Source organism: Macaca fascicularis, chromosome 20, assembly GCF_037993035.2.
Source record: "Macaca fascicularis isolate 582-1 chromosome 20, T2T-MFA8v1.1".
Lineage (NCBI taxonomy): Eukaryota > Metazoa > Chordata > Mammalia > Primates > Cercopithecidae > Macaca > Macaca fascicularis.
This window is the reverse complement of record NC_088394.1, coordinates 83166269-83184952: the sequence shown is the minus strand read 5'-3', so window position 1 is coordinate 83184952 and position 18684 is coordinate 83166269. Positions and strand designations below refer to the sequence as shown.

The 18684-nt window shown below is 50.2% G+C and overlaps 1 protein-coding gene across 15 annotated transcripts in view; it reads left to right on the top strand.

Annotated features, from left to right (window-relative positions):
• Positions 1 to 18684, top strand: part of C20H16orf95 (chromosome 20 C16orf95 homolog) — a 177974-nt gene that overhangs the window by 10827 nt on the left and 148463 nt on the right. For 7 of the 15 annotated variants that reach the window (XM_074026627.1, XM_074026628.1, XM_005592730.4 and 4 more), the window contains 2 exons: positions 3476 to 3662; positions 6444 to 6710. In XM_074026627.1, coding sequence (XP_073882728.1) covers positions 3476 to 3622 — 147 coding nt within the window. In that variant the 3' untranslated portion in view covers positions 3623 to 3662; positions 6444 to 6710. Of the gene's footprint in view, positions 1 to 3475; positions 3671 to 6443; positions 6711 to 6754; positions 6872 to 16491; positions 16591 to 18684 lie in introns of those variants that run through there. The other 8 variants (XR_012428655.1, XR_012428652.1, XR_012428656.1 and 5 more) reach the window with 4 other exon arrangements.

Here is an 18684-nt window from a genome sequence, read left to right as displayed (position 1 = left end):
ACCCTGTCTCTACTAAAAAAATACAAAAAACTAGCCGGGCGAGGTGGCGGGCGCCTGTAGTCCCAGCTACTCGGGAGGCTGAGGCAGGAGAATGGCGTAAACCTGGGAGGCGGAGCTTGCAGTGAGCTGAGATCCGGCCACTGCACTCTGCCCGGGCGACAGAGCAAGACTCCGTCTCAAAAAAAAAATAAAAAAATAGAAAAATAAAAAGAGTCCCTTTCAGAGCAGCATGAATTCTGCTAAGATTGAAGCCAGAACAAACATCATCTTTATGGTGAAGCTTGGGTGGAACAATGGTAAAGTCATTGATACTTTATGACAAGTTTATGGTGACAATGCACCACAGAACAGCAGTTTCCAGATGGGTGACTCATTTAAGAAGGGATGAGGCGATGTTGAAGGTGCAGCCTGCAGTGCCAGCCCATCCACATCAGTTTGTGAGAAAAAACATTCATCTTGTTCATGCCCCAAATAAAGAGGACTGATGATTACCAGCAGAAACACTAGCCAACAGCACAGACATCTCAACTGGCTCAGCTTACACAATTCTGACTGCAGAATCAAAGTTGAGCAAACCTTCCACGCTGAGGGCACCAAACCCATTATGTTCAGACCAGCTGCAGACAGGAACAGAGCTTTCAGTGGAAATTTTAAAGAAGTGGGATCAAAATCCTAAAATATTTCTTTGAAGAATTGTAACAGGAGATGAAACATGGCTTCGCCAGCACCATCCTGAAGACAACGCACAACCAAAGCAATGGCTGTCGAGGGCTGAACGTGGTCTTATCATGATAAGAGTGGGTGGGACAAGAGCAAAGGTCATGGCAACAGTTTTTTGGAATGCTCAAGGCATTTTGCTGGTTGACTTTCTGGAGGGCCAAAGAATGATAACATCTGCTTATTGATTGATTGATTGATTGACTGAGATGTAGTCTCGCTCTGTTGCCCAGGCTGGAGTGCAGTGGCACAATCTGGGCTCACCACAACTTCTGCCCCCTGGGTTCAAGTGATTCTCCTTCCTCAGCCTCCCGAGTAGCTGGGATTACAGGCGTGCGCCACCACCCCTGGCTAATTTTTGTATTTTTAGTAGAGACGGGGTTTCACCATGTTGGTCAGGCTGGTCTCAAACTCCTGACCTCATGATCCTCCCGCCTTGGCCTCCCAAAGTGCTGGGATTGCAGGCTTGAACCACTGTGTCCGGCCAACATTATTATGGGAGTGTTTTGAGGAAGTTAGCCAACGCTCTAGCAGAAAAACACTCTGGAAAGCTCCACCAGAGTCCCTCTCTACCACAGCAAGGCTCCCGCTCATTCCTCTTGTCAAACAAGGGCAAGTTTGTGAGAGTTTTGATGGGAAATTATTAGGCATCCACCTTACAGCCAAATTACAGTCCTGATTCGGCTCTTTCTGTCTTCTTTGTTTTCTAATCTTAAAACATCTTTAAAGGGCACCCATTGTCTTCAGTTAATAATGTAATAAAAGACTGCATTGATGTGTTTAAATTCCCAGGACCCTCAGCTCTTTCAAGATGGACTAAACGGCTGGTGTCATCACTGACAAAAGTGTCTTGACCTTGTGGAGCTTATGTTGAGAAACAAACTTGATATTTTTTATTTCTTTATTTTTATTTTGTTTTGGGATGGAGTATCATTCTGTCACCCAGGCTGGAGTGCAATGGCGTGATCTCGGCTCACTACAACCTCCGCCTCCTGGGTTCGAGCGATTCTCCTGCCTCAGCCTCCTGAGTAGCTGGGACTATAGGAGTGTACCACCACACCCAGCTGATTTTTGTATTTTTATTAGAGATGGGGTTTCACCATCTGCCAGGTTGGTCTTGAACTCCTGACTTCAGGTGATCCACCCACCTTAGCCTTCCAAAGTGCTGGGATGACAGGCGTGAGCCACTGTGCCTGACCTATTTTTATTTTTTAATTCCATCTTCTACAAACTTTTTACAGTCCCCTTATGTATTCGTAGTTAAGTATATTTACGTTTTTCTGTGTCTATGACCTGGTATGTAGATTGATCTATCTGTGACCTGGCATATATGTGTATTTCTGCTCTCATGACATAGTATATGGGGAGATCAGGACCTCCACCCCCACCATTACTTTCTTTGTCTCTAAAAGGAGTGGGCTGGATTTGATCTTGAAGGTGTTTCCTGGTGCGAAGGGCTGCCGTGTCTGTGTTTTCTGGGCTGGCATCACGTCCTTCCCTTGGTGCGCCGACTCTTTGCGGTGGGTTTGCTTTGATGGAATGTATGAATGAGTAAATCTATGAATGGGGTTGGGGTCCCTGGAAAAGGTGAGTGATTTGAGTGGAACCCCCGGAGGCAGGAGTCGGGGAATGCTTGGGAAACAAATAATCACCAACCAACTGCTCACCTCTTATGGCTCTTCGAACCGTATAATCACACATTTTTGGGTTTATTTTTATTAAATATTTTTGGCTTTGAAAACTTTGCATCTTTTAAAAAAAGCTAAAAGCTTAGTTGACATGCATCATCTGGTATCTGATACTTAAAATAAAAACAGCATTAATTTTTACTCCAATCATTGCTTTGCAGTTTAAGTGACTTATGTAAGTAACGTTTCAAGCCTCAAACCCATTCACGCCAGAAGATTTCCCAGCAGAGTTAAGAGAGCAGGGCTTGTTGCTGCCAAGAGAATTATGATCGTTCTCCCCTTTGGCCTCCAGTAGGGAGTGATTTAAAACTGTGAGACATTTTCTTTGGCCTCAAATCTGACTGATTTCCATTTTAACAAGAAAGTTCACGTTTCTGATCTTACATTTTTTCTTGTAAAGACGGACTTAGATGCTTTTCTCCTCTATGTTTTTGTGCCGTAATTTTTCATAAGGAAAGTATATTTATGATATTTATGTTAACATAATTAGTATATATTTTATATTAGTAGCATATTAACAGTGTAATAAAAAATAAAAACAAACTCTGGTATCTGGAGGATCACGTGCTGACCAGACCCCGTGTGGAAAGTGCTGAAGAGCATCAGGGAAATGGAAATGCCAGAATTCCATCTGTGCTTGTGGCGTTCCTTAAATTTTTATTATGGAAAATTTAAAATACTCCCTGAAGTGGAGATTGGCTTAAATCAGCATCACTCGGCTCCAGTCATTATCCAGTGTGGTTCCTCTGATCTTCACCACCCACTCCCGCTCCAAAAAAGATGATTTGGAAGCAAATCCTAGTTAGACGTTGTACATGTTCCATATGCGGTTCTAAAAGAGAAAGCCTCTTGAAAAACAGCCCCAAGGCCGGTGTTACCCAGGAAATCATAAACCCGCAAGATGGCCTTTATCTCGTTAGCTCCGGATCAGTGTCCCCACCCCGGGGCTGTGGCTGGGCCCTGGAAGTCCCCGTTTCCCAGAGGCTCTAGGGCTGGTGTTGCAGCCTCCTTGTGGCTCACAGAGTCCTGGGGAACACGCCCTGTCCTCATCCCACCTTTTCTGTGCCTAGCACCCCCGCTGGATGCATGCTCCTGGCACAACTGCTGGCGGATCTGCGGTGACGAGCGCCTGCTGCCCAAGTGCCAGCAGCTCCAGGCCCCCGACCAGGACGAGCTACCGGCTCGCCCAGTGTGTCTGCTGCGCCTTGCCCTCCTGACCCTCCTCCAGGCCATCCCGAGGGTCATTGTGGCCATTCGGTGAGCAGGTGGGGAATGGGGGACAGCGGGTGGCCCTGGCATGGTGATGTCCACCTGAGGGACGCTTGGTGACCGAGGGAGAGTTAGGGGCAGGGGTTAACTTGACAGGCAGCCGAGGCGGGGCGCTGTGAGTGTGTCCTGTGGCACTCTGCACGGCACAGGCTCTGCCCCGCCTCACCTAGAGATGCCAGGGCAGTCTGGGGGCGGCGGGGGCCTTGTAGGGGCGGCGGGGGCCTCGTGGGGGCGGCGGGGGCCTCGTGGGGCACTTCCACCCCTTCTCTGTTCCCAAGTTCTAAAATGGCCCTGCTCCCAGCAGGACACGGGTCCCAGTTTCCACACATTTCCGTTGTTATGTTGGGGTCGATGGCGCATCTTAACAGCCACTCGCCCTCCAGCCTCTGAGCTCTGAGCACCCCCTCAGGTATAGGGACCTCCTGCCTGTACCCCCAGCTCGAACCCTAGCCACCAGGCTCCGTACTAGAAAGCCCCTTTCCCTGGTCTCTAGTCCCTAGCCTCACCTAGGCTTCGAGTTTTTCCCCTGGCACTCTTGCTGCTCACAGCCATGGCTTTCTGCTGGGATCCCTCCCCCAGGAAGTCTCCAGGGCCACTCCCCAGGCCGCAGCAGGACTTCAGGGAACAGTTGCTTCTTCCTCCCCATTTACTCTCGGCCTAGGCAGTGGCTCCTCTGCAAAGCCTTCCTCCCCTCCTCCTCCCCGTCATTGCCCATTGCAGCTCCTTCCTGCCTGGAGGCCTGCGTCACCCTGCATGGACGTGGAGACCTGTGAACAAACGTGCACACACCATCGAATTTACATGCATTTACTTGTTTGCTCCTTGTCTCCTCCACGCAATTGGAAGAGGAAGATTCAAAATGTGCAGTGTCTGCAGATAGCTGCCAGGTGTCCTGCCCTATTTTCTAGTTGTTCACAGCAGGAGCTTAGCCCGGTCTTGGTCACTCTGCCACGGCTGGGAGTGGGAGCCCCTCCCCTGTTTTTTGGGTTATCCATTCTCATAGAGTTGGACATTACCTCCCGCTCCCTGGGCAGTCACAGTCGAGGCTGTGATGTGCATCAGGTAATGTGCATCAGGTATGGGTCCCTTGTGGGCCTGGGCGCCAGCCTCTCCAGGCCATGCATGGGGAAGGGGGCTGGGAGCGGGTACAGTGAGCTCTGTGTGGTCTCCGAGCATAAGCAGTACCTGGGCAACAGTGAGAGCTTTCCTTTGTCATTTTTCTTGTGGATTTATCTTTCTTTTTGTGTTTGGCAACTTGATGATCACATTTTGTTTGACTCCTTTGTACCCACACTGGGAGGAGCAAAGAAGAACACTTGGCCTTCAAGGATGGGCGAGGCCGGGTGCTGTGGCCCACACCCGCATCCCAGCCTTAAAGGATGGGCAAGGTGTGGTGGCCTACACCTGGATCCCAGCACTTTGGGAGGCTAAGGTGGGAGGATCACTTGAGCCCAGGAGTTCAAGACCAGCTTGGGCAACATAGCAAGACTCCATCTCTATACAAAATTAAAAAATTAGCTGAGTGTAATGCTGTGGTCCCAGTTACTTGGGAGAATGAGGTGGGAAGATTGCTTGAGCCCACGGTGGGAGGATCACTTGAGCCCAGGAGTTCAAGACCAGCTTGGGCAATATAGCAAGACCCCATCTCCATACAAAATAAAAAAATTAGCTGACTGTGGTGCTGTGGTCCCAGCTACTTGGGAGGATGAGGTGGAAAGATTGCTTGAGCCCAGGAGTTTGCAGTTGCAGTGAGCTGATTGTGTCAGTACACTCCAGCCTGGGCAACAGAGCAAGATCTTATCTCTAAAATAAATTTAAGAAACAATTTTAAAGGATCAATGTTAAGTAGATGGTCCGGGAACCCAAAAGGGAATTGCTGAACCCTGGCCTCAAGCTCAAATTACCTGGTAAGATGGAAGGAATGGAAGGAAGGAGAGAGGAAGAAAAAGAGAAAGATGCCTGGGCTTCATCTAGACATTTGGAGTAACTGTTCTGGGGAGGGCCTGGGCATGCTTTTGTTTTGAAGTTCCCCAGAAGTGCAGTCCAGGTGGAGACCCACCTGCATGTCGGTGCAGCTTCCTGTTTTTCCAGCCCCCGAATCCTGGCACTTGGAGGCCCCCATATTTTCCCATCCTCATCAACAGCTTGTCTAGAAAGTCCCAGGAAGCCACTCACCCTGTGGTGTTGGTGGTCCGTACGCTTCCATAGCAGGTGTCTGCTTCTGAGCCAAGCTGCCAGGGCAGCGGAACAGGCACCAACCAGCATCCCAGGGGAGGGCACAGCTTGTCCGGCTGGGATGTGTGGGTGCCCTGTGAGGTGCCGCAAGCCACACACCCAGCTTATCTCAGGGGAAGCCTCAGCTGCCGGTCTGCTGGCCTGGAGAGATGTGCTGCAGCAGCTGGGGGTGGAAGGAGAGAGTGGACTTAGGATCTCTCGGCAGGGAGCCCCCAAGAGCAGGGCGAGACCTGCCTTCATTTCACCTGTTCCCTTTACAGTTCTGCAAAGCCAGCATTATCATCCCTTTTCAGAAGAAGTGGGCACTGAGAGGTGGAATGCCTTGCCCTGGTCCCACAGCTGGAAAGTGATGTGGCCAGGACTGCATCCCACCCCTCGTCCCCGCACCCCTTTCCTGCCTGGGATTCCTCCAGCCCTGTGCACCGCGGAGTGCCTTTGCCTTCCACTCCTGGAGGTTCCCCAAGGGCATGCTGAGGGCAGCTGGTCTCAGCCTGGGGCCGGGTCCTAGTAACTGTCTCTCGCTTTGCTTTCCAGCCAGTTTTTTGGGATTTGAAGTTGGAATCTTCAGCTACTGTCAAGAATATCCACAAAAATATGTCACAATCAAGATCTTTAACGAGAGTCCTCCAATCAGGAGGCGTCTGTGACAGCCGCTGTTTTCTCATAGAACAGAATCCACACCCAGGATTCAACCCAAATTATTTCTCATCAGGTGATTCTTGGTTGTAGCGACGTTCATATGAATGTGGGTGAGATTCTGTTATGAATGTGGTCAATAAATGTTATTCGTGAAACTCTAAACTGGCCACCTCTTAAATGATATCCTCTGATTTCCCTTCATTAAGGGGGGACTTGTCCCCATCTCCGTGTCCCTGGGGGAGGGCAGCCATTTCCGAGTGTCTCTTCAGGGACAGCAGATCCACTGGACAAGGGTCCGAAAATGGTATCAGCACCTGTGTCAGGTGGGTCTCACTTTAAGTAGCAGAACATTGTATATGTGAATTGAATTTTAAAATCTGAGCTCTCTTTTACGTGTCATAAAATTCACTCTTAGAGTATACAATTCAGTGGTTTTTAATATATTTACAGTGTTGTGCAACCATCACCGTTCATTCTAGAACATTCACTGCAAAAAGTCCCATACCATTAAGCAGTCACTCCTTCCCGTCTCCCCCAACCTCTGGTGACTTCTGATCTACTTTCTGTCTCTGGATTTGCCTGTTCTGGGACATTTCATCTCAATGCTGTCATCCGATGAGTGGTCTTTTATGACTGCCTTCTTTCACTTGGCATTAAGCTTCATCCATGTTGAGGCGTATGTCAGTATGTCATTTCTTTTGATGGTTGAATTTTGGGTTGTTTCTGCTTTTCGGTGATTCTACTTTGTGAATAATATGGTTTGAACATTTACGTGCAAGTGTTTGTGTGGACAGAGGTTTGCATTTATCTGGGGTGTACGCCTGGGAGCAGAGTTACTCCATGTTTCATGTTTTGAGGAACTGAGCGGAACTGCTGGATCATATGTTACTCCATTTTTCATGTTTTGAGGAACTGAGTGGAACTGCTGGATCATATGTTACTCCATGTTTCATGTTTTGAGGAACTGAGCAGAACTGCTGGATCATATGTTACTCCATGTTTCATGTTTTGAGGAACTGAGCAGAACTGCTGGATCATATGTTACTCCGTGTTTCATGTTTTGAGGAACTGCCCAGCTCTTGTCCACAGCAGCTGTGCCATTTTCTATGCCCACCAGCAGTGCACCAGGGTTCCCATTTCCCTGCATCCTCACGACACTTGTTTCATCTGTGACTTTGCTGATAGCCATCCCAGCAGGTATGGAGTGGTGTCTCATTGTGGTTTCCATTTGCATTTTCCTAATAACTAATGATGTTGAACGTCTTTCCATGTGCTTGTTGGACATTTGTATAACTTCTTTGGAGAAGTGTCTATTCAAATACTTTGTCTATATATAGATACATAGATACACACACACATACACACACACACACACATATATATATAGATGTGCCCCTACACACATATATGTAGTTTTTAGACAGGGTCTCACTCTGTCACCCAGGCTGGAGTGCAGTGGTGCAGTCGTAACTCACCAAAGCCTTGGCCTCCTGGGCTCAAGGAATCCTCCTGCTTCAGCCTCTCATGTGGTTGGGAACACAGGCACATACCACCATACCCGGCTATTAATAGGTTTTTTTTTATTTTTGTGGAGACGGGGTCTCGCTTTATTGCCTAGACTGGTCTTGAACTACTGGGCTCAAACGATCTTCCTGCCTCTGCCTCCCACAGTGCTAGGATTACAGGCATGAGTCACCATGCCTGGCCTTTTGTCTACATTTTAATTGAGTTGTCTGTCCAACTTTTTATTATTGAGTTGTAAGTATTCTGTGTATATTCTGGATACTAGACCCATTTTCTTGATGATGTCCTTTGAAGTAGACGTGGGTTTTAAATTTTTGTGAAACACAGTTTATTTTTTCCTAGGTTGCATGGACTTTAGGTCGTATGCTTATAGCTAAGAAACCATTGCTGGATTCAAGATCACAGGGACTTGCACTTGTGTTTTCTTTTTTTTTTCTATTTTTTTTGAGACAGAGTCTTGCTCTGTTGCCCAGGCTGGAGTGCAGTGGTGTGATCTTGGTTCACTGCAGCCTCCACCTCTCGGGTTCAGACGATTCTCCTGCCTCAGCCTCCCAAGTAGCTGGGATTACAGGTACCTGCCACCATGCCCGGCTAATTTTTGTATTTTTAGTAGAGACAGGGTTTCTCCATGTTGGCCAGGCTGGTCTCGAACTCCTGACCTCAAGTGATCTGCCCGCCTTAGCCTTCCAAAGTGCTGGGATTACAGGTGTGAGCCACTGCACCTGGCCCTGTGTTTTCTTCTAAGAGTGTTATCGTTGTAGCTCTTACATTTAGGTTTTTAAAATCTATTTTGAGTTTAGTTTCTGTATATGGTATGAGGTAGATGTCCAGCTTCATTCTTTTGCTTGTGGATATCCAGTTGTCCTGCATAACACCATGAAATGATAAAAGTATAGAAATGGAGAGCAGATCAGTGGTTTCTGGGAGCTCAGGAAGGATCTGGGTCTGGTGGGAAGGAAGGGCCTGTGGTTATAGAGGGGCAGCATGAGGCCTTCTTGTGGCTGGAAACACATCAGTGGCAGTATTCTGGTTGCAGTATTGTACTGTGGTTTTGCCATGTGTTACCAGTTGGGGCAAACTGAATAAAGGATAACATGAGGTTTCTCTGTATTATCTCTCTCTTTTTTTTTTGAGACCGGGTCTCACCCTGTCGCCCAGGCTGGAGTACAGTGGCACGATCTTGCCTCACTGCAACCTCCGTTCCTTGGGCTCAAGCGATCCTCCTGCCTTAGCCTCCTGAGTAACTGGGATTACAGGCTTGCACCACCATGCCTGGCTAATATTAATATTTGGTTTCACCATGTTGGCCTGGCTGGTCTCAAACTCCTGACCTCAAGTGATCTGCCTGCCTCGGCCTCCCAAAATGCTGGGATTACAGTTGTGAGCCACCATTCCTGGCCTGTCTGTATTATTTGTTATATGTGTATGTGAGTCTATAATTATCTCAAAATGAGAAGTTTAATTGTAGAAGCAACACAATTCACTGTGAAAGACTTTAAGGATACAGAAAGGTACAAAGAAGAAAATAGAAACCACGCAGTTCCTCCCCGTGAGCAGATCTCTGTTATTACTGCCTGGGCAGGAAGGAAAGGACACATTCCTCCGGGGGTGACCAAAGGGAGGACGTAAAGGTGACAGACAGGCTTGGACAGTAGTTCGCACCTGTAATCCCAGCTACTCAGGAGCTGGGGAAGATTACTTGAGGCTGGGAGTTCGAGACCAGACTGGGCAACATAGCGAGAGTCTGTTTCTACAAAAATATAAAAATTAGCCAGGCATAGTGGTGCATGCCTGTAGTCCCAACTACTTGGGAGGCTGAGGCGGGAAGATCTCTTGAGCCCAGGACTTTAAGGCTACAATGAGCTGTGATCACACCGCTGCACTCCTGCCTGGGCAACACAGCAAGACCCTGTCTCTCTAAAAAAAAGTGTCAAACAGGAACCAGACTCTGGGATGCTTGAACTGGGGGGTCCACTTTAGAGACAAGGAAGAAAGATGTGGGGGTCTGAGATACACAGAACAAAGAGGGCTACAGTGAGTGGGCCAGGGCCTCGGGGTATCTTGGGCACATCCGTATCTCTGCAGTGGCCACCATGGAGGGCCTCTTGTCTTCCCTGGGGGAATGGAAGCTGTGTTCTCCTGGGGCACATCTTCAGTGGCCCTAGGGCAACATTAAACATAATTTATTCAATAGCAGATATTTATTGGATGCCTGGCACCAGGGAGACAGCATAAGAAGACATATGCTGCCCCCAGGATGCCACTGGGCTGCGGGGGTATTGTAATTGAGGTGAGGGTCGTTGTTGTCATGACTGAGGCACACATGAACACAAGGAGGGCCCAGGAGCGCTGTCAGTGACCTGCTATCCATTCCCACATTGCCACAAGGACCAGCAACCTCTGTCTGGGGTGTTCTTGCTGCGGGAGCCACTGCAGGGACAGGCTGGATGTACAGGAGGTGATGCCCCAGGAGCAGCCCTTGGTCGATGATGGGTGGGAGGTGTGGGTCAGCACTTCTGTCCCCTCACCCTTCGACAGGGATGGCTCTGGGCTGTGTTCCCAGCAGGACTGAGCCCCTACCACCCACAGGGGCCACCTTCTTGCCAACGTCCTTCATCCCAGCTCTCCTTCCTTGCCTCACCTCCCCACTCACTCACAGGGCTTCCTGCATCACCTCCCCCAAAAAACACTTGCACTCAATCCTTGCCTCAGGCTCTGCTTTTGGGGTGAAATCAAGATAAGACAAGGTGAGCAGACCCCATCTCACCAGTCAGGGAGGAAGCGCCATTGGAGCAGAGATCTGAAGACAATTCCAGGTAACCTGGCAATGAGAGGTGATGCCAGAGTGCCCGGGCACAGGCACAGCAGGGGGGGACAGTCTGGAGGTGACAGGTGGGGGCATTCCAGCCACATAAGCCATTTAGGGTGGCTGGGTCGTGGCATGGGCAGCCAAGAGCACTGGAGGATGAAGCGGATGGCAGAGAGCCGGGGAGGCTGCCAGGGCATCACACTTGTGTGGCTAAAGCCTGCACCACAGCCAGGTTGAGGGCATATTCGAGAAGGCTGTGAAGTCCTGGGCCCCCTGGCCCTGTCAGTGGCCGGGGAGGACAGGTCAAGGCAGTGGCCACAGCAGCCTGTGCCCACAGGCTGCATTTTGGAGAAACCACTCCAGCTGAAGTGTGTTGGATGGAATAGAGTGGCGAGAGTGGACACGGGAAGCCAGCTTGGAGGCTGCAGCAGGAAACCTGGTGGGGGACAACGGTGTCTGGACCTCGGTGGTGGTAGCAGTGGCTGTGTTCCAGGTGCATAGGGGTATTTGGCTCTGTTGTCTACATCTGTGAGGATGTGCTCTTGGGGAGTGGTACCTGAGGCTGCACCACATGTCCTGATTAACCCAGGGACAATGTTGCTGCAGCCCACACGGGACCATGGCTTCTATAGACGGACCCCAGGCAGCCCTCTGCCTGCAGGCATCGTCTTGAAACTTGGCGTTAGGAGCCACAAGAGGGCACTGTTGAGAGACTTTCGCATAGAAGCCCCAGAAGGCCAGGGCTGGAGGGGGCTTCAGTTGCCCAGGTCAGCCCTTGGTTTGTGGGAGAGGGAGCTGTGACTTCCTGGACCTGGTGAGGCCCAGGGAGGTGAAATGTGGGGTAAAGCTGTTTAAAGGGTTTTGGAGAAGATGCTCCTGTTGTCTGTACCCCAGACTCAAGTCAGGAGCCCAGAGAAACACTCTGTCCCTCCCTCCCCGTCTCCCCTCCACCCAGCCACACAGCCCTCCCTTCCTCCTCCCCTGCTCCCTTCCTTTATCCTCCCCTCTGCCTCTCTTCCCCTCACTCTGCCCCAGGCCATTAACTGGGTAATGACCACACAGCCCAGCCCTGCCCAGTGGAACTTTCTGCGATGGTGGAAAAGGTGGTCTGTACCATCTGGTTCAGGGGCCATGAACCACATGTGGCCGGAATCCCACTGGCCCAGCCAGGCTGCCATGGCAGGTGGAGGCACTGCAGTCTGCCCAGCCCAGCCCAACCCAGGTCTTGGTGGCTCCTCGGGCTGCTCCTGGCAGTGCCTGGCCCCATCTTCTGAGAGCTCTCTGGTGACCTATGTGCCAAGACTTGGGGCCTGGGAGGGGCCATGGGGACACTGGTCCAATCGCCTCATTCACAGATGGGGACACTGAGGCCCAGAGAGGGCCATGCCCTGTCCCAAGCCACACAGAAGCTGGTGGCACATGCGAGACTTGGCCTTGGCTCTCCTGCAGCCCATCCAGGTCACCTTTCCTTCGGCGGCCTCCCAGTTCCAGGTGGTGCCTCTCCATTTGTCCACTCTGGGGAGACCCTTTCTAAGCCTCCCCGTTGGAGGAACTGCAAATGGGTTGTGCTGCCTGGACACTGTAGCAAAGACCCCTGAGGTCACCCAGGCCCTTGAGGAAGCACCTCTGTGATCACTTAGTGATGTTTGGTCCAGGCTGGGCTGAGGCTCAGTGATGTGAGTATCATGGGGCTTTTGCGGCTGTCCCGGGGACTCTTGCTGTGCTTGACACACAGTAGGTGCTGCGTCAGTACTTGTTGATTTTGGATACCTGCTGTTTTCTCTGGTGGGCATTGCACTGGGGGGTCTGGGATCCCTGGGAGCCCACCGGGGCACTTGGAAGCTTCCTGCTTTCGTCATTTCCAAGAGAGAGAGTGCTGTTTGAGACCTGGTTTTTTTTTTTTTTTTTGAGACAGAGTCTCGCTCTGTAACCCAGGCTGGAGTGCAGTGGCGCGATCTCGGCTCACTGCAAGCTCCGCCTGCCGGGTTCACGCCATTTTCCTGCCTCAGCCTCCCGAGTAGCTGGGACTACAGGCACCTGACACCATGCCTGGCTAATTTTTTGTATTTTTAGTAGAGACGGGGTTTTACCGTGTTAGCCAGGATGGTCTCGATCTCCTGACCTTGTGATCTGCCTGCCATGGCCTGCCTCAGCCATGACAGGCGTGAGCCACCGCACCCGGCCGAGGCCCCGTTTTTATGTGAAAACAACAAACCTTCAGGCCAACCCATGGGCAGTGGAAGGGGCGGCATTCTGGAGGAGGCCAGCCTGGCATTCCAGATGTGGGGGATGTTGTCTCAGCACCAGTCAGGCAAGTGTGTCCTTCCCAGCACACTGGCAGGGTGTGAGATTCCAGGAATCACAGGACACCAGCTCCCGGGTCCCAGGTGGGAAGCAGGAGGTGGCGGAGAGCAGGTCTCCGTGTGCGTCTTCGTCCACTCTACCCTGGCTGCTGGGGTTCGTCCCTCATATTGCCGACAGCATGGGCTTTGGGCAGTGGGAGATCCTGGGTGCTGGGGTGCTTATAGCGCCAGGCAGAGTCCTCTAGGAGGTGATTGTAAAGCACAACTCCTCACCCATGTGAGCTTCAGGAGCCTCAGCCTCCTCCCTGCACCCCCAGCTGACCTCTGCTCTCTGTCTGAGCAAGGCCCCCCACCCACTGCCCGTTATCCTACCTTCTCTCCTTCCTCCCAGAAACCGTTCTGCCTATAAAAACAGGTATATGGATCTGAAATTTTTAAAAGGGGCAAAGATTAAAAAAAGAATCTAACCACCATGCATTTTCCCTCTTCTCTGCTCTGTGTTTCCTGTAAACTTATAGTTGACCTAAAAGTTTGATAGACTGGCTTGTCATATTTTCTGTAAGGTAGCTTCCTGGGCCGGGCTCTGTGCCCACCATACATGTGTCAGCAGGCTCGCGACGCTGTTGGCCTCACTCTTGAAATGCAAAGACTGACCAGGAGGCCCTGGCACGTCAGCCTGGGCCCAGCAGACCTTGCCCATGTCTGGCATCCCTTGGTGATCACGAACTGGATACACTGTTTCACTGGGGGCTACAGAATAGGACTGAAAAGCTTTTAGAGCCGGACACAGTGGCTCATACTTATAATCCCAGCTCTTAGGGAGGTAGAGATGGGAGGATCGCTTGAGCCCAGGAGTTTAAGAACTGCCTGGGCAATATACCAAGACCCTGTTCTCCACAAAACAGGGTGTAAGCTCTTGTGGTGTAATGAATATTCAGCAGGCTCCTCTGCTTAGATAAGGGAGTGTGTGTAAATTCCTGTGGTATAATGAACCTTCAGTAGGCTCCTCCCCCTAGATAAGGGAGTGTGTGTGTAAACACCTGTGGTGTAGTGAACCTTCATCAGGCTCCTCCGCTTTGCTGTCTGTTTCAGACATGAACTGTGAGTTGAATAGTCTGGTTCACATCCTGATTCCACAGCTTACTGTGTGTTGGATCTCCATGCCTCAGTTTCCTCATCTTTAGAATGAGGATGATAATAGCTCCTACCTCATAAGGTTGCTGTGATGATTTAATGAATTAATAATTATCAAGCACTTTTAACAGTGTCTGGCAGGCAAGTGCTCAGGAAGTGTTTGATAAATAAATGACTAAATCGTTGGTATTTACCATTGAGGTGCATTGTTTGCTCTGTGTGTTCACGAATGGTCCTGGACTCTGAGCATTGTGGTCCATGTTGCACGCGGCCCAGGGGATGGTGAAGGGCAGCGTTCTGGACAGCCCTGTCGTTGGACTGCTAATCTGACTCTCTTGTTTTGGTTTACACATTTTACGAGGTGCCTACTATGTGCTAGGGGACGCCTCAGCACCTTGTGGGCTGCTGACAACCAGTGTGAGGCCTCTTAATTGGCTTCTAACATAACTGCACTCTTCCTGAGCTGTTTAATGGCCTTGGATAACGAGCTCTCCCCATCTCAGTATTTGTTTAATGCTGTATTCATGGTCATGAATAGTGGCACCATTACTTTCAGGAGAACTGTAATGATGTATGCGTTTGGCGAAGTTTCCAGCTCCTGACCCTTAGGTGCTAGATCTGTTTGAGGCCATGTGAAATGTTTTGCGTCACTTGCAAGAAAGAAAAAAGAGGTGCTGTTTTTCCTCAGAAAAGGAAGAGGCATTTTACAGCCAAACCTTGTTAAACTGTGGAATATTTGTCAAAGACTATAGAAAACGAAAATGGACATTTCCAGTACTTCTCCTAAAGGAAGGAGTTGGACTTCTTACAACCAGAACAATGATTCTGTTCCTCCATTTGCTAATCTGTTCATCAGTACCCTCGTCCACTCATCCATCCATCCATCCATCCATCCACTCAACCATTCACCCAGCCAGCCAGCCAGTCACCATCCATTCATCTTCCTATCGCTCATCCATCCACCCACCCATCCACTCAACAATTCATCCACCATCCTTTCATTTACCCCTCCATTTACCCACCTACTCACCCACCCATCTACCCACTCATCCATTCATCCATTCACTCGCCCATATTCTCGTTCACCCACCCACTCATCTGTTCATCCATTTATCCATCCATCTATCCATCCATCCATCCATCCACCCACCCATCCACCCACCCATCCACGTACTCACCCATCCACCCAACCACTCATTCATCTATTATCTGTCTATCCATACACCTACCGATTGACTCATCCACCCATCGATGTAAAGTCAAAACATGGTTAGACCCAGCCATCGTAAGCCAGGGCTGCCTGTGTGTTTTTTTCTTTTGTGCATCTTGTGTCCCGTGTGTCTCCTTGCACTGGAGTGTCAGCTTCCAGAGACTGGGTACCGCAGATGATTTGCTCATCCTGAATGGGACACAGGTGGGGACAGGATGGGGGAGGGGGCAGGTAGGGCTGTGTGGGGGAGGGGTGGGGGCAGGGGAGTGGAGGAGAGGAGGAGCTTAGTTGGAGGGGCCTCTGAGACACTGAGGGATGACACTGGCTCGCTGGTTGGATGAAGAGTAACACTGAGCTGCCCAGGCTGAGACGCAGTCTAGGGTCCAACAGCCCTGGGGACAATTGGTGAACGTAGCCCTCTGGGCAAGGCCAGCGACTTCAACTTTCTGGATGTTCATTTTTCACCTGCTAAGTGAGGTAGTGCTGGTGACATGCTCAGCCAGTGCCAGGCACAGAGTGAGCTGCAGGTATTGAATGCATCCTCCATAGTAAGGTCATACTCTGAAGCAGGTACCACTGGCATCCCCATTTTCCAGATGAGGAAACGGGGGCACACAGCTGGACTTCGGCTCTGCTGCCTCTCACAGCGTAGATGTGAAATGTGCAGGGCCTGGGACAGCCGGAGCCCTGGAACTGCCCTTTGCTACCCAAGTCACTGTGACTTCCTTCCAGATCCCTGGGGTCCCTTAGGGTCCTGGTTCCAAGGGCTTGCTTGGAAGGAAGCCAAGAGGCTGTAATTTTCTACCTCTGGAAACAGTGAAAAGATGAAAAATGAAAAGATTATCATGTCATCATTTCTTTTCTATGGAAATAGTTACTTTCCTTCCCACCCACCCCACCTTCAACCACTCTAAATACGTTTCTTGGGATTTCCAAACATCTCTTTTACTTTTGTCCTCCCAGGTGAGAGAGAAGCTGATTACGACCAGGTCTGGCACAGAAAGCCCCTGTTTGTGCAATCCTGCATTCTTCCTTTTTAAATAAAATTTAAGACCATCTGAAACGACTTGCCATCTTGACCTCCCGGCTCTGGTTCTCGCTTGCGTTTCTGAAATGCATGAGTCCAGCCTGCTAATGTGCTGAAATGACTGTGCTCACCTTAGGGAAGTGTTAATGCCTTGAGCATTTTCCCACCAGTTGTCTTGCAGCTGGTGAGAAACATACACAACAACCTCGTCCATGAACTATGAGGTCACAGCCTTCCCATCCTTTTCAGGAGCTGCCATCTCAGCTCTTGATTCTAATGGATGGCAGCCACACTTGAAGATGCACCAGAGGAAGATGTAGATGCTCCCATCTGTGTTACCAGATGGGATGGTGTCTTTGGGAACTGATCTCAGACATGTCGTGGTGGCCAGCCTCCAGGATAGCCCCCAGATGCTGCCGTCCCTCTTTATAGAGAAGGCTATAGAAGCCCCCAGAGCCATCAGGAATTGGAGCTGATGCCTAAAGCCGGCAGCGACCAGAGCAGGGCGTTCAACCTTGCAGAGTTGTTAGGGCAAGAGGATGGCGGCAGGGGGTGGGCGCAGCACACCCTCCTCCCTATACCACCTCACTTTGTCTCCCACTGCCCCTCCCAGCATCAGCAGCCCAGGCCACTGTGTGTGCCAAGTCTCCTGTATACCTTTCTCCTTTTGCTGAGGAAATGCTATTATGAAGACAAAATGAGAATCAGTTACTTAGGGGCCAGGTGCAGTGGCTCATGCCTGCAATCCCAGCACTTTGGAAGGCCAAGGAGGGCAGATCACTTGAGCCTGGAAGTTTGAGACCAGCCTGGTCAACATAGTGAGACCCCATCTCTATAAAAATTAAAAAATTAGTCGGGCATGGTGGCACACGCCTGTAGTCCTAGCTATTCAGGAGGCTGAGGAAGATCTCTTGAACCTGGGAGGTCAAGCCTGCCATGAGCCGTGATCGCGCCACTGCACTCTAGCTTGGGTGACAAAGTGAGACCCTGTCTCAAAAATAAGCCCCACCCCCCAAAAAACCCAGTTACTTAGAGCTTTGCAGAAATCTTCAAAATCTATCAAAACCATCCCATCCAATATAAATTACTATACACATTTTAACGAGCTAAAATTTGCACATTTTTGGTAAATTATCAAATTTGGTAAGTTCCACAAGTTGGTTTCATCCAGCAAGATGCTCCCTTTGGGTAAGTGGCACGAGGAGAATCAACTCCAGTCAGGGCTGCCGCTCGCCCTGGCGGGCAGTCGGGACCCAGTTCTGTTGGGCTTTCTGAGGATGTGTGCAGGCTGCACCTAGGAAACTCGACAGGGGTTACTGCTGTCTGCCCACACTGTTGTGGGCTGTCCCACAGGGTGACGTGTCCTTGCATTTCTGTAGCTGGATGGCTTCTGCAGGTCCCATGAGGCAGTGGCAGAGAGGCTGGGCTGAAAGCAAGATATACATGGTGCAGATAGGCAGGGTGTTGGCTATACCCTGTGCACAGCTGGTTGGTGCAGAAATTGCTAGAGCAAAATGGCATCAAGGGCATGGAGTGTCCAACATGCCAGCCTCCAAGACTGACCTGCTCCTCCCCGCCATGCCCCGGGCTTTCCCACACACCTCCTTTGCTCACACAAACTCCCTTTCTATCCAAGCAGGATCACGTTTCTCCGACGCAAAGTGGAAAATGGGCCATTCCGTTGACCAACAGCCCGTTTGAACATCTTTCCATGGACTTTACTGACTGCTCCTAGGCCTAAGATTTGGGCGTAAAGCCATTAAGATTCATGGTAACATTTACATGTCAAGGGCAGTTTGGAGAATATTTACTGGCTGGTTTGCTGTGAAATTTGCGTGTGGTTTATACATTTGTCTTCAAACCGGCCAGACTTTCCAGGGTCTTCCCAAGGTCAGACACAGAAGTGCAATTGCTCATCACAGGATAAATGTGCATTACAGATGTCGAGGAGATGAAAACATTCCTTTTCCCGACATAAGCTATTTGTGGTTCTCTTTGTCCCTTTCTCTAGGCAAGTTTATTTTTCCTGACTGCCATTACTAACTAAACTCTGTCTGCCTCACTTACAAGCTCCTGGGAAGGAACCGAGTCTTGGGAGGTAAAATTGGATGATGGACTGTTTTCCAGAC